This window comes from Natrix helvetica (genome assembly GCF_964273705.1).
Source record: "Natrix helvetica genome assembly, chromosome: 4".
Lineage (NCBI taxonomy): Eukaryota > Metazoa > Chordata > Lepidosauria > Squamata > Natricidae > Natrix > Natrix helvetica.
The window spans coordinates 68,263,874-68,280,211 of record NC_138550.1 but is presented as its reverse complement, the minus strand read 5'-3'; the positions used below and the strand labels follow the sequence as shown (position 1 = coordinate 68,280,211).

Genomic DNA, 16,338 nt, shown 5'->3' with positions numbered 1-16,338 from the left:
GCTTTTCCTCCCCTTCCTCTCATCCAGGACACCCTGAGGAAAATAATATTAGAGAGGGCCCATGTCATCCTGGTGGCCCCGTTTTGGCCGAGGTGTCCCTGGTTCGTGGACCTTATCCAGCTGTCAGTGTCCCCGCACTGGAGGATTCCTCAGGAGGAGGTTGCTCTGTACCAGGGGGTCCTGAGACACCCGGAGCCCCAGTGGCTCCAGCTGACTGCCTGGCACTTGAGCAGCATATCCTGAGGAACGCGAGCCTTACGCCAAAGTTATCTCCAGTATCGAGGCGTCCAGACATCCCTCGACCACTCGTATTTATAATTCGACGTGGTCCGCCTTTGCGTCATGGTGCGGGAGGTTTCAAATTAATCCGGCTTCGGCCTCGGTCGCCCAGGTGAGCTCAGTTGGCATCGCCTGGATGTCTGGCGCGCCCTCCGCATTTATCTCAGGTGCACATCCCCCTTTCGGCAGTCAGAGGCCCTTTTTCTGTCCTTCCTTCCTAGTTCTCAGGGGGCTAGGGTATCTTCCGCCACTATCGGTCGGTGGGTACGGCAGGCCATTACAGAGCCCCAGTGGCTACAACTAGACATCTGGCACTTGAGAGGGACCTCCTAAGTAGGGGTAGTCTTTCCACCAAGGTCATTCATACCATTCAGGCGTCCAGACGGCCTTCTACAACCAGAATATATGACGCCACATGGAAGTCCTTCGACAGCTGGTGCAGAGAACACGAAGCTTTGGCGACTATGGCTACGACTTCCCAAATCTTGGACTTTTTGCAAGACGGGCTCGATCAGGGCCTGGCTCCTAACACTCTCAGATGGCAGGTGGCAGCCTTGTCCACGATTTTGACAGTAGATAAGCACTCTTCCCTTGGTCGTCATCCCATCATCCACAGCTTCCTACAGAGTGCAACCAAACTGAGGCCGGTTGTTCACAGATACCCCTCATGGGATCTCAATGTAGTGTTACGAACTCTCGCTGCCCCGCCCTTTGAACCTCTCCGTTCGGCCAGCCTCAAACATCTGACATTTAAGACAGCCTTTTTGATTGCCATCACGTCTGCACGGCGAATTTCTGAATTGGCAGCACTGTCAATTTGCGAGGACTTGTGCTTGATTCAACCTGACAGAGTGATCCTCCGTTTGGACCCGGCATTTATACCCAAGCTCAACTCTTGGTTTCAACGGACCCAGGCGGTCATACTTCCGGATTTTTGTCCGCACCCCAAACATCCCAAGGAGAAAAAGTGGCATATGCTCGATGTTTGTAGAGCGATACGTAAGTACATCAAACACACAGCTGCCTTATGTCGCTCTGAATCACTTTTTGTCACGTTTCAACCAGCTTCCCAGGCCCGCCATGTTTCTTCTCAGACCATTGGTCGCTGGCTACTGGCATGTATCACCTCAGCCCACGTTTTTCAATCTATTCCGGTTCCACTCCATATCACCGCACATTCTACCAGAAGCACTGCCACTACAGTGGCCTGGGCTACCCAGGCACCAATAGAGGAGATTGGCAAGGCTGCTATGTGGACTTCCTTGTCTCCCTTTGTTCGAAACTACAGACTGGACAAATTTGCTTCTGCAGAGGGGGCATTTGGGAGGCGAGTTATCCAGGGCATTCATACCAGCGGAGAGACCCTGGACGCTTATGCTTCCTGTCCGAGTGACATTCAGCTTGGGTATGTCCCCTGCTTGGACTCTCCAGAGCAGCACCCAGGAAAATGACCATTGGCTTACCTGAAGGGTCCTTTTCTGGGTGCTGCAAAGGAGAGTCCAACCCTACCCTGGGGTCTACTCCGCCAGTTGTCACATGGTTTCTTCGGAACTTATGGATAAGTGTTACGACTTTCGTTGACTTTGTTCCTGACCTTCTCAGCATGCATTGTCCACACCTTCATTGAAGAAAATCTGAGGATTAGTCCGTACCAAAGGCGTGGCTTAAAGTTTCAATTCAGTCCTGGGCAGATTGGCTGTATTTAACCTATGCTTGGACTCTCCTTCGCAGCACCCAGAAAAGGACCCTTCAGATAAGCCAATGGTCAATCTCTTGATAATCTTTCCAATTTTTCTGTCTTATGACTAGCCATTTGGATAGAATGTAATTAATTTTAGTTTTTCAATTTGATTTAGCATTTTTAAAGTTAATTTTTAAAGTTTTAAAATTTTAGTTTTGTAGCATAAAATCCACTGGATTTAATAATGCTAGTGAAACATTAAAAAAAATTAGCAATACTATAGTCTTTTGGCTTCCTCTTGTACTAAATCACCATGTTACACAAACAAAGCCATAAAAGCTTACACTCTGTCTCTTTTTTTTAAAGAAACTCTGGTGACTAAACCAATCAGAAGGTGTTAAAATCAAAACTGTTTCATTCCTGCAACAAGCTCAAAACAGCATTCAAATGATTCTTTAAACTCATAAAGAAAACTTCTGCAGAGTTGGCTAGCAGTATAGTCCTCTGGAAAATTTAAGTCCAAAAGTTTCAAAAATAGTTTACACAATGCTTTAGTTTCAAGTAGTTTCCAGCTTCTTTATTTTTGGTTCGGTTAGACCAGTGATGGCGAACCTATGGCACGCGTGCCACAGGTGGCACGCGGAGCCATTTGTCAGGGCATGCGAGTTCACCATTTTTAAAAGCCATTTTTCCCCCTCCCCAGGCTCCAAAGGGTTTATAGGAGCCTGGGGAGGGCGAAAAGAGCCTCCCCCGCCCCCCTGGAGGCCCTCCGGAGACTTCAGGGACTGTCCGGAGGCTTCTATAGGGTCGGAGGGTCGTTTTGAGCACTCCGAATGTGTCAGAGAAGCCTCCGGACGGTCCCTGAAGCCTTCGGAGTGCTTAAAACGACCCTGAGCAAACCGAACTTCCGGTTTGCACGGAGGGTCATTTTAAGCGTTCCGAAGGCTTCAGGGAAGCCTCCGGATGATCCCTGAAGCCTCCGGAGGGCCTCTGGGGGGGGCGGGGGAGGCTCTTTTCGCCCTCCCCAGGCTCCTATAAAGCCTCTGGAGCCTGGGGAGGGCAAAAAAAGCATGTAAAATGGGGGGGAGCACCTTTTGTGCGTGCATGCACACTGGGGATTGCGCATTGCATTATGGGTGTGGCACGCACGCAGACCCCCCTGCGCTCCCCCCACTTGTGGCACGCGAGCTAAAAAAGGTTCACCATCGCTGGGTTAGACCAACTCCTCCCTCCTTGCTATCTTGAAATCACAAAACGTCAAAAATGACTATAGTTTCACAAAAAGGAAATGGCAGGCTACAATTAGAGAGCTACTTTCAGCATGAAAGGTAAATATGCAAAAAACCCTAGTGCCTAAGAAGCGATGGTACCCTTGATTATTAAGAATGGGTGGTTCCATAGTGAACTTGCGTAGTTGCCCTGCTCCTTAGCCAGGGATGCACCCAATTATTACTTCTTCTTCAAGAAGCATCCAGCTACCTAGGAGAGCATTCAGCTACCCAGGACAGCAAAAGGGTTGATTTCCAAGCCCTCCCCTTTCCCAAGATGTGTGTGTTGTTCTTCTGGCTTAGAAAACATTTTGAGCCTGTAACTGTGGAAAAAAATTAACAGAGATCAACATCTCTACTACTTCAAGGGTTGGAGGTTCTGCTGGAAGTCCAATTGTGTTTCATATATCTAATAAGAAAATATTTGGGACATTAATGTCTACTTTATGTGTATTCCTAGCCATTTCTCTTTTGCTACTGGGTTTTTTGTGATCTATTGATTCATTTTTTTCTGTCTCTTTGTTTTCCCCAATTGTAGAACTTGAAGCGTGTAATGGCAGATGAGGTAAGAGCAATTGTGTTATATATTTTTGGCATTAACTGTGTAAGTTATCTATAAATCCTGATGTAAATTTTGTGCATTCTCTTCTCCATTGAGGTGGAGATAGCATGCAGACATGGGTTGACCTTATCTGCTTGCTGATTGGACTGAGTCTGTCAAAGCTATTTAGACACTCCTCTGTTGCTAGGGCTTCCCGGCTTTCGACTCAGTCCCTCAGCATGGACGGACATGTCATTCCTTGTTTCTTGCAAATTTCTTGCAAATTTCAAAACTTACTAATGAACATTGCAGAATTGAACTCTTAAAATTGTGAGTAAAACGTTATGTGACCTATCTAGCCTGATAGAGTCACAGAATCCCTTCAGCGGGTCACAGAATCCCTTTAGCAGGCGAGTGGCTGGGTACCTTTTTACACCAGTAGAAGCCTAGCCTGCAGCTAGAAGAACCCCAGTTCTCTCCTGCAGCGCTGAAGCCACCTTTGCATAGCGGAGTTATAAAAAGGGTGTGAAAAACACTAACTGTCAATTTTTCAAAATGGAGGGGGAGCAGCAGCAGTTGATCTGTGCAAAGGGAGTCAGGTTGACAGAAGCAGAGAGCAGACTTCGTTATCGTTGCTAGCAGCTCCCTCTACTTCAAGGCAGCCATCTACTTTAAAGGGGCACAAACATAGTACTAGAGATACAACTAAGCAGAGTAAGCCCAGCAAGAGTTCCAAGCCTGCCTCAAGATTTGAAAAGAGGAGGGATAAGACCTTAGAACGCCTTTGCTCTCAGGCTAGCAATCAAAGGGTTCAAGGCGAAACAGGCTCTGCTTATGCCAGACACCCATTGGATCTGTCACCAGGGGAAGCTGAAGAGCAAATCACTCCCTCAACTCCTGTTTTCCCTATCAACACCACAGGTCAATGGGGATCAGTGTCAGATTTGAATACTTCATCTGGCATCATAGAGCAGCCTCATTCTTCAGTCAGGGTAGTTCTAGCAGCCACTTTCACTCCAAGTACTGCGGGTCTTCGCCCAGAACTGCAGGCAGCTCCAATGACCCAGCCTAATTTGCAGGACATTATTGCCATTACAATTAGGCAAGGCATTGTGGCTGAGCTACAACACCAGTCTAGACGAGCTTCCTTGGCGGCCTCTGACTTGCGTCTAGAGCATGCTAACATTTTAACAGACCTTGGTGCTTATTCGCCCACCCAATCACAGCAAAGCCAGTCTCCACCCTCTGAAGACGGTGAGTTAAGAGAAGCAGACTTGTCAGATGATGAGGGCATTACCCCAGAACAACCCACCTTCACTGGATTATTTCAACCCAGCAACTTCAAGTCTCTTCTTTTCAAAACTAAGGGCTCAGCTGTTGTAGTCTGCCGGTGGCCTGCGGAGCTGGAAGCAGAGTTGGACAGCGAGGAGGTTGGGGAGGAACATAGGCTAGTCCTGGAGTCTGGGGAAGGCTCGAATGGGGGCTCTGCATCGGAGGCAGAGAGGGGGACAGGGCCATCTGGGAGTTATGTGCTGCTTCCGGAGCCTTCAGAGTCAGATAGCAACGAGGCAGAGGAACAGGGGGAACCTGTTCCCAGTGCGCGCATGCGCAGAACTGCCAGAAGGCAAGAACAGTTAAAACAGAAGGATGACTCAGGAGTAAGGTTTGGAGGTGTTTGGCCCTTCCCATAGGACATAAAGGAGGAGCAAAGGCACATGAGCCTTTGAAGGAAGCAACTTGGTTCATGCTGGTCAGTTTACCTTCTGAAACTCCATTTGGAGTTTGGACTCTGCTCCGTGTGGCTTTGCCAAGCTAATTGCTAATTAAGTCTTTGATAGCATTTTCAAACAAGATAAAAGTGGGTGCTTATCAGCCTTATCCCGAAGGACTTTGGCACTACAGCCTACTGTAGAACTCTTTCCAACTATTTGGGACTCATTACCGGCTGTGAATGACCGTCAGTGGGGGACCTCCTCAAAGTCTCTCATGCAGGAGGCCAAGCGACTGGGCCTCTGGGTGGAGAGGCACCTATTATCCATCACAGCAGAGTACATCTCCAGGATAACGAATGTGGAGGCAGACTGGCTCAGCTGGGCTTCAGTGGACCAAACCAAGTGGCGCCTGCACCCACCACTATTTCAGGAACTCATGGACCATTTCGGCCTCCCAGCAGTGGACCTCTTCACCACCCCAGACAATGTGCACCTACTGAAGTTTTGCATCAGATTGAAGGCACCAGGGGTGGAGGGGCTCGATGCTCTTCGGTGCCCTTGGCCTCTGGGACTGCTTTATGCCCTCTCTCCCCTTCCCCTTATCCTAAGAGTGATACAGAAGGTACTAGCAGAGAGAGCAGAAGTCTTGCTTATCATCCCACACTGGCCCAGATGGCCATGGTTTGCCGATCTACTGAACCTGTTGGTGGACTGGTCCTGGAGGATCCCTAAGGACAAGATCTCACTCAGTCGGGGGTGCTGGTTCATCTGGAACCACAGTGGCTCCATCTGACCGCCTGGCACTTGAGTGGAGCATTCTGAGGGAGGACAATTTCTCCAGGGTCATTAAGACCATCCAGGCCTCTAGGAGGCCCTCCACAGACTGCATATATAATTCCACCTGGCGGACTTTTTGCATCTGGTATGATAGGAAGGGCATTCCTCCCACAGGGGTGATAGTTCCCCAGATCTTGAATTTCCTTCAGCATGGACTAGACAGGCCTGTCTCCAAATACTATCAGGAGACAGGTAGCAGCTGCTGACATCGGAGAATCTACAGTCTCTCATGTAGCACCCCACGGTGTGCCGATTCCTGAAGGGAGCATCTAATCTAAGACCCCTGGTAGTACACAGGTACCCTATCTGGGACCTGTCCAGGGTTTTGAACACTCTCACCGGAGCTCCCTTTGAACGTTTGTGGACAGCCACCTTACCTTTCCTGACCCTGAAAGTGGCATTCCTCATGGCAATCACCCAGCCAGGAGGATTTCTGAAGTGCAGGCCCTCTCTGAAGGGAGCACCTCTGTATTTTCCACCCCGACAGGGTAGTGCTACATCCTGATCCCTCCTTTGTCTGCAAGGTGTGCACCTGGTTTCACAGGGCCCAGGAACTGATCCTGCTGAACTTCTGTCTAGCTCTTTCTCACCCCCTGGAGAAGAGGTGGCACACCTTGGATGTCAGGAGGGCTCTCAAGGTACACATAAAGAGAACTTCCCCCTTTAGAAAGTTGGAGTCCCTTTTCCTGTCCTTCCAGCCTTCATTCCTGGCCAGGAAAGTAAACTCCTCAACTATAGGTCGATGGCTAAGGGCGTGCATTGCCAAGGCATATGATCTGCTGGCCAAGCCATTACCTGGACGAATCACCACTACTCTATCAGAAGCACAACCACTATCACAGCATGGGCAACACAGGCATCATTAGAAGAGGTCTGTCAAGCTGCCACGTTGTCCTCTCCTTCCCCATTCATCAAAAACTATAAACTGGACAGCTTTGCCTCGGCCGAGGCAGCGTTTGGTCAACAGATGCTGCGAGTGTTCACATGGGACGGGGAGCCTTGGTCCAGGCTGCGGCCCACCCGTAAGGACAAACCAGCTTTGGTATGTCCCATGCCTGGATGCTATCTCCACCTCAATGGAGAAAGGGTGTTGGTTTTACCTGATACGCCTCTTATCATAAGGTGGAGATAACATCCAGCCTCACCCTGAAGGATGCTGGTCCTCACTCCAAATGAACTTCACAAGAAACGTTGAGTCTCTCACTTCAACTTCGCCGAAAGCTGGGAAGCCCTAGCAACAGTGGAGTGTCTAAACAGCTTTGACAGACTCAGTCCAATCAGTGAGCTGACAAGATCAACCCATGCCTGATGCTATCTCCACCTTATGAGAAGAGGCGTATCAGGTAAGACCAACGCCATTTCCCTTGGTTTTTATTATTAGCTTTCTGATTGCTAATTTTTCTCTTGTGAAGCGTTTTTCTTGATAGAGTATATTAACCATTTTTAAAGATGGTATAGTATTCTTGTCTTTGTTACTGGATTCCCTAATGCTACTATTTTTGCAAGGAATGTCTGTACATGTTTAATGGTATAATTTATTGGTATCTTTTGTGGAAGCTGACTCTAGCTTCCAGTTTGTTCATTGGATAAATCTATAATCTGCACCAACAGATTGAAAGGAGAGCTTCCTTGGTTATTTTTTTAGACTGGGCCTGGAAGATAACATGTTACCTCCCTTCTTTATAAAAATAAGATTCTCTGAACTATTCCTGTACATAATAGGCATTGGGATGATAGGCAACCACAAGAGTCTCCATTGTTTTCTCTCATCTTTAAAATGCATGCATCATCTTGATACTTAATGTGGAGTATTGTTAGTTCTTAAATATGCCTCTAGTGAAAAAAACAGAAATTCTAAATAAATCTTTGTATCCCAAAGATAGTAGTAATGGATTGTTCATCAGTAAACAAACTGAAATTTAATTTAGATGAGAGGAAACTCTGGTGGTTATAAAATGAGCCTCCTCAAGGACAGGATACTTTTGCTTTGGATAATGTTGCATGCCTCTTTAATATAGAAATTAAGAGAGACTGCTTTTAGTTGGTTGAGTGACACAATGAAAATTGCAGACACTGTCCTATCCCATTTTAAAAGAAAACTTTTCAAATATTATTCAAAAGGTAAGCATTTCATTTCCACCTATTTTTCTGAGGTGCCAGGCTTGGTTTAAAACTGAAGGATTTAATTGATTTGCCCCTATAGAGTTTTGTATCTTTTTTGTGTTTTTTTTTGGGGGGGGGCGTCTGGGATTCAAAGAGGCATGGCATAGCTAGTTGGCAAGCAAATTCACTAGCTGGAAAGGGGTTAGAAGAATCAGGATTGTCTTAGTGTAGTGGCTTGTGAAAATATACTATATTATTCAGAGAAGCAATAGAGGTAAGCTGGAACAGTGAGATAAATTATAAAGTTGCATTTATTGTTTTGCCATTCACAATTCTAGAAACACGCACAATATTACGTTTTAAATATCTTACAGCTTCCAATTTTAGCAAAAGAATAATACAAAAAGCAGCACTTTAATCATACGTTTATTCTTTGAAACTCAAGCTAATGCTCGGGATTGTCCCTATGTTATGCATGTGTTCATTCATTATTAAAAAGTTTAAATCTATCCTAACATAAAATTTGACCCAAGAGTGCATATTGCATTTCCTTGAACCAATCCTCCATCTTGAGCCCATATAGAATTGTAACATTATTTTCACAAGGGACAATGAGTTAAGGCTTGCCGTATTTTTCGCCCTATAAGACGCACTTTTTTACTCCAAAAAAGAGGGTGAAAATCTGGGTGCGTCTTATTCGCCGAATGTAGCCACCTGGGTCATCTAAAAATGGGGCAGGCAAAGCGGGCGTTTCAGAGATCATGATGGCTGGAAAGGAGAGAGGTTTCGCTTTCAGAGCTCCCGCTCGGCTGGGCTCCCGGGAGGGCTTAGGCGGGGGCGGGGGCAGCGGCTCCTCACATTGCTGGGGAGTGAAGTTGTTATGGCCATTGTCTCCCCTGAGCTGCCCCCCCCCCGAATCTCTGAGGCACCTTTTGCTTGCAGGAGGAGGAGGGTGAGCTCCGAGTATACCAAAGCCTCTGAGTAACTGGGAAAGAAAGCCGCGCTTGGAACCTGCCGAAAACTGCCGCCCGAAAAGCACGCCTTTCTTTCCCAGTTACTCAGAGGCTTTGGTTTAAGGAGGCGCTGCTTTAAGGCTCCTGAGAATCCAGAGAGATTGGGGGTGGGGGGTGGGGGAGGAAGGCAAGGGAAGAGGAACAATCTCCTTTTTACAAAAGCTTTTCTCAGAACGCTAGATTGGGAAGTTAAAAACCTAGAAAGGGACACGATCAAGCTTGATTCAAAGGCTTTGCTTGCTGAGAATCCGGAGAGATTGGGGGTGGGGGGGTGTGGGAGGAAGGCAAGGGAAGAGGAACGATCTCCTTTTTGCAAAAGCTTTTCTCAGAACGCTAGATTGGGAAGTTAAAAACCTAGAAAGGGATACGATCAAGCTTGATTCAAAGGCTTTGCTACCTGAGAATCCGGAGAGATTGGGGGTGGGGGGGTGGGGGAGGAAGGCAAGGGAAGAGGAATGATCTCCTTTTTACAATCTCCTTTCCAGCAGCATTCACTCAAACCAGATGCATATGAGGGGGTTAGAGACCACCAGATGAAATATTGGGTTAGAGAGCACCAGATGAGATATGAAGGGGTATGAGACCACTAGATTCACTGTTTACTGACTTTACTAACTGTTAATGAGAGTAAAGATAGTTCTTAATATGTTACATGGTTGACATAAAATTGTTCTTAAACTGCTGTTAACTTTATACAGTTGATATAAAATATTTTACTACAGTATTTGGTTCAGAATCTTTTTTTTCTAGATTTTCCTCCTTTAAAATTGGGTGCGTCCTATATTCCGGAGCGTCTTATAGGGCGAAAAATACGGTAAATAGCTTCATCAAAGATATTGAGAGGTGAGAAAGTAAATACACTTCAAAGTAATATTAGCTTTGCCAACCCAAAAGAGTCAATTTAATAGTTTAATAAAATAACAGCTCCTTAAACCGGGCATAATTTCAGTGATAGATAATTCATTAGCCATTCTGCATTTAATCTTCTCACTGGCCTCTCTGTTTGGAATTGCATCTGCAACAGTGTGTATGTGGAGGGTGTATTTTGTACAGCAGCAGAAAAGCAATCAATTTTGTAAAGCATTGTGCAGACGTTTAATTCAGTACTTCAAAGTGAATCTCTATTTTGATCTGTAATCTCTTTTAATGCAATGATTCAGTTGAAACTTTGGTGAAAGCCCCATTAGAAGTTTTGCATAGACAGCCCTGGTAATTAGCAGAATTGCATGAAGAGATTTAAAAGAACATTGATTTTGATTTTTCCAATATATTTGCCAAAGTACTCGGACATTATAGTTAAGAAAGTAGCACAATTTAAAATTGAATGGAAAATAATAGAAAAAGAACACCAATGTTAATTTTATATTTTATTAATCAGCTTGAGAGGTTCACCAGTATGAGGATAAAGAAGGATAAAGAAAAACCCAATACAACATATAGGAATTCATCTACATCATACGCAGATATTTCTGGATCAGGTCAGACATTGCAGGATATTTCTGATGAAGATGTGCTGGTTCTCTTTGAGCAGATGCTGGTAAGTACCATTATGATTATATTTTGAGAATAACAAAGCTAAAAGTTTCCTATGCTTGTAGTTATGCTGAAACGAATATGTGATTTTTGTGATGTGAAAAATTCTCTTTCAGCTCTGGGAAGGAAGACTTTGATTTGTTTTTCTACAACAGCAAGTGAACAACAATCCTAAAACCCGAATTCATTTGAGGGAACTCAAGTATTGTTACTTGTAATTTTGTCAAAGGAATATACACTATATTGCCAAAAGTATTCGCTTACCTGCCTTTACTCGCATATGAACTTATTGTAAGTGACATCCCATTCCTAATCCATAGGGTTGAACCTATTGAATATGACGTCAGTCTACCCTTTGCAGCTATAACAGCTTCAACTCTTCTGGGAAGGCTGTCCACAAGGTTTAAGAGTGTGTTTATGGGAATTTTTGACCATTCTTCCAGAAGCGCATTTGTGAGGTCACACACTGATGCTGTACGAGTTTATGTGGCCTACCACTTCGTGGCTGAGTTGCTGTCGTTCCCAAACACTTCCACGTTCTTATAATACAGCTGACAGTTGACTGTAGAATATTTAGGAGCAAGGAAATTTCGCAACTGGATTTGTTGCACAGGTGGCATCCTATCACAGTTCCACGCTGGAATTCACTGAGCTCCTGAGAGCGACCCATTCTTTCATAAATGTTTGTAAAAACAGTCTGCATGCCTAGGTACTTGATTTTATACACCTATGGCCATGGAAGTGATTGGAACACCTGATTCTGATTATTTGGATGGGTGAGTGAATACTTTTGGCAATATAGTGTAGCTTCATAGTCATCTAGTAGGAATCAGTCCTGCAGTGTACATGTGGATAGACTTGATGATTTCCTAGATACCTCCCAACTTTATAATTCTTGATAATTTATACTTTCTTTGCTAGGTGGATATGAATCTAAATGAGGAAAAGCAGCAGCCACTAAGGGAGAAAGACATTAATATCAAGAGAGAAATGGTGTCTCAGTACCTGCATACTTCCAAAGCTGTGAGTTCTTGGGTTGTGGTCAAATTTATAGAATATTTCTAGGGTTTGCTTGATTTATGTTGCAGGATAAGTGAAACTGATTAAAGATAATCAAGCAGCACATTTGTGAGCATGGAGAAAAGAGCAAGAAGATTACTAGAAGCAGGCATGGGTTTGTTAAAAACAGCATACCAGACAAACCTTATTGCCTTCTTTGACAAGGTGATTAAATTAGTGGATAAGGGGAATGCTATGGATGTAGTTTACTTAGACTTCAGTAAGGCATTTGACAAAGTAGACTACAGCCTACTTGATAAGATAGAAAAATGTGGAATAGACCAACAAATGAATTCCAATGGAACTACAACTACATGGAGGGAAGCCTGCAGTGGGATACCTCAAGGTTCTGTCTTGGGAGCAGTAATCTTCAACATCTTCATAAATGATCTAGATGAGAGGATAGAAGTGAAACCCATCAACTTTGCAGACAACATTCCACTTCCGGTTTCTGTGGACGACGGACATGCTGTCTGCCGCTCACCATCCTGGTGGCCCCCCCTGACTCATGGGGGGGCACAGGGTGCCTTGTAGGGGCGTCCTGCCGAAGGGGCGTCCTGCTGAAGCCCCCTGGAGTGGTGGCGGCCGCAGGGGGGCCGCAGGGGGGCTGCCAGCTTTGCCCTAGGCACCGGGAGGCTTTTGGGGAGTGCGCTTGCCATGCGCGCCTTCGTCCTGAGGAGATCGGAAGAAAACGCTCCATGTGAAGGCAACAGCAGAAATGCGGTGAGGGGGGAATTCCCCCGGGGTCTTTTTCTTACTTCTTTGAACAACTAAGTAAACAAGGATTAGCAGCTTTCTTAAGACTCTTTGATCTCACAAAGTGCTAAGATTGGAGAGGGGGGTTTTTTTCCTCTCGGAAAAGCGGCTTTAAACGATCTCTCTCTCGGAGGAGAGAGAGAGAATTGGGAAAAAACTCTTTGATATTCACTTCTTTCAAGCAATGGGGTAATGACGCTCTTGAACAATTGCGAAAGAAAGAAAGTGAACTGACCTAATAAACTATGAATGGAAACTTTTTGAATGATTGTTCTCCGATCTCCTGAGAGGGCTGAGCCAAAATGGCGCTTCCTCCCCCGTTTTTGCTGCCGTTACAAATGAACTGTTGTCTTTGAAAAATCTTCTGGGTTGGAACTATAAAACCCTGGTGAACCCTAGAGGAATCTCTTTATATAATCTTCCTTGGATTGGGGAAAATTGACTACAACTAGAGGGGAGTTGTTTTGAAGACTGATATCCCACGCTGGACTTTGCTTGCCTGTAGACCTCGCCTGACAGCGCGCTCCTATAGACGCCATCTTTTCTGTCTAGACTTATAAACTTTCTCTGAGCTTCACAATGCCTGCGAAAAAGGCCCCCATTCCTAAACCAGCCTTGGCTCCATCTTCTGTTTCAAGTCCTGTTCCACAACAAACACAACTATCTTCCTTTTTACAACCAAAAGCCTCCGAGGGGGAACAGCAGTCTCAAGAAATGTTTCAACAAATGTTCCAGACACTCTTAAAGGGACAGGACGAAATAAAAAAACAGCTGGCGGACTTAAGGGAAGAACTCAGAGAGAATAAACAACAGACTTTACAAAATAGCCAGAAAATAGACGCTCTGGAGAAGGGTGCTGTGGGGGTGGGAGAAGAGATGAAGGCTTTACCAAAAAAAACAAAACGCTGGGATTGAGAATTATATGGAAAAAATGGAATTTGAAAGGATGTCTCTTTTTCTTAGATTTCAAAACATACCTGAAATGGAGGGTGAAGACTTAAGGGAGATTATGATAACAATGCTAGCAGATTATATTAAAAGAGATAAACAACAGCTAGGGTGGGATATGGATTTGATATATAGAATTAACTCAGCATATGCCAGAACACACAATGTTCCAAGGGAAGTTCATGTTAAATTTTTTAGAAAGACTACAAGAGATGAGATTCTAGGAGTTCAAAGGGGGGAACCTTTAAGATATAAGGACAAAGAAATAACCATTCTGAAACAGATACCAAAAAGAATAAGAGATAAGAGGAAGAAATTCTTCTTTCTAACTAAAAAATTATATGGGAAAAATATCTGGTTCAGGTGGTTAATTCCAGAAGGCTTGTTGATTTTCTGGGAGGGGGGGTAGAGTGAGAATTAATACAGTATTGGAGGCAGAAGCCTTCATGAAAAAACACAAGAACCTCCTAGATGAAACAAGAGACACTGCACAAGACATGAAGGGGGGAGGAGCCATGGCTCAGCCAACAGACAGGGGAGAAGAGACAGCAATGAGACTTAGGTCACAGAAATGATTTAAAAACACATTGCAATTGTTAATACAATGAAATGGTTAGAAGTGATATAAAGTATGGTTGAAGATGTTAAAGAATTTGAAGTAAACCTAAACTGCTAATATGTATGTAATAACGATATTTTGATATATATATAAAATAAGAGAGAGATGTAAGACTCCGGGGAAGTACCACCTTCCGTATGATGTAGCTGTCAAAATTTTTCTCCACATTTATGTACCCTTTTCCCCAAAATACTTGAAAAAACCAATAAAACTTTTTTTTAAAAAAAACTTTGCAGACAACAATAAGCTGAGGGGAACAGCTAACACTTTAGAAGATAGATTCAAGATTCAGAAGGATATTGACAGATTTGACCACTGGGCCTTATCCAACAAAATGCCCTTTAGTGATGAGGAAAGTAAGGTCTGCATGGAAATGGGGTGCTTGAAAACGGAGCTTTTTGCTCCATTTCCAACTGCTGCAGGGCCGCTCCATGGCTGCTGAAACACTTGTTGCCCTGACAGAGACTGGAAACTTTGTCTGCGTGGAAATGGGGTGGTTGGAAACAGAGAGAAAAGCTCCATTTTCAAACTCCCCACTTCATGCAGACAAAGCTTGCAGTCTCCATCAGAGCGACAAGTGTTTGAGTAGCCCTAGGACAGATGGAAATGGAACAATTTGCTCCGTTTCCAACATCTCCAGGGCCACTCAAACACTTTTCACCCAGACGAAAACTGGATGCATGGTCTCACATGAGTTCAGGCACCCATCCACTTTTGCAGAGAATGGGTGCCTGACATCCCACAGGATCATGGCACCCAGAAGGTTTCAGTCTCCGTGGGAAAAGTGGTTGCACGCTAATAAGGTGCTTGGAGCAATGCAAGTTTGCTGCCTCACTTTGTGCAAACAGTTTTCCGCATGGAGCCTGGAAGCCTTTGGAGGAGAATCACTGAGACTGTCCGCAGCTCCAGAAGTGGCAGGCAGGCTCAGTGATCAGAGAATCTGAGCAGGGCATGCTCATCTTCCTTTCCCTTTGCTCTTGCTGCTGGCTGGGAGCAGGCAAAGAAACAGAGACACTGGAGTGGAGACAGATCTTCACAAAATAAGTGACCTGGCACAGCAGGTTCGGGAGGGGTGGAGAAACAATTGTGGGGAGCATGAGGTATTTCACCCTTCCCCACCCCAAGATTCACTCCCACGAATCCTTGTATTACAAATGGAATGGGCAGGCTCCATTGCATTTGTAACTCGAGGACTACCTATGTAAGGAGTCTGGAGGCTAAACCATATGATGAATCATTGTGGGAACTAGGTATGTCTAGTTTAACGAAAAGAAGGACTAGGGGGATTAGGGGCTGTTAGAAGAGAAGAGGGGTTTTTGACCTATTCCCCAAAGAACCTGTGAGCAGGACAAAAAGTAAAAGTGGAAGATCATTAAAGAGAGATCCAAGTTAAAACTAAGGAGAAGTTTCCTGACAGTGAGAACAATTAATCAGTGGAACTGCTTACCTTTGGAAGTTTTAGGTGTTCCATCACTGGAGGTTTTCAAGAAGACATTGAACAGCCATTTGTCTGGAATGGAATAAATACTGCCTTAGCCAGGGGGTTGGGCTAGAAGACTTCCAAGATCCATTCCAAACCTGTTCTATGTTCTACTCTCTGGGAGGAGGACGTCCCAAAGGGCAAACACTTCGGAATTTAATTCTCAACAGTCATAGAATTGCAAGTTGTTGATGGCTTAAATCAGGGGTGTCCAAACTTTTTGCAAGGAGGGCCAGATTTGGTGAGGTGAAAATGTGTGGGGCCGATCATTCAGCCTGACATTCTTTGAACCCTTAACATTAAATGTGAATTGACTACCGTATTTTTCAGAGTATAAGATGCACCAAGATTTTGAAGAGGCAAATTAAAAAAAATTTTTTTGCACTCTCCCAAAAATGGCCTATTTTTCACGAAAATGGGCCTTTTTTTTAAAGGGCATGAATAGCCTTTAAGAGGCTTCTAGAGTGCTCCTGGGAGCTGGGGGGGGGGGCAAAGTTGAGCAAAAAAAT

At 44.9% G+C, this 16,338-nt stretch overlaps 1 protein-coding gene across 1 annotated transcript in view; it reads left to right on the top strand.

The window, feature by feature from the left end:
• Positions 1-16,338, top strand: part of DIAPH1 (diaphanous related formin 1) — a 198,551-nt gene that overhangs the window by 50,748 nt on the left and 131,465 nt on the right. Inside the window, exons 2-4 of the mRNA XM_081950412.1 lie at positions 3,767-3,793; positions 10,813-10,971; positions 11,889-11,990. Of these exons, the coding sequence (XP_081806538.1) occupies positions 3,767-3,793; positions 10,813-10,971; positions 11,889-11,990 (288 nt within the window). The remainder of the gene's footprint in view (positions 1-3,766; positions 3,794-10,812; positions 10,972-11,888; positions 11,991-16,338) is intronic.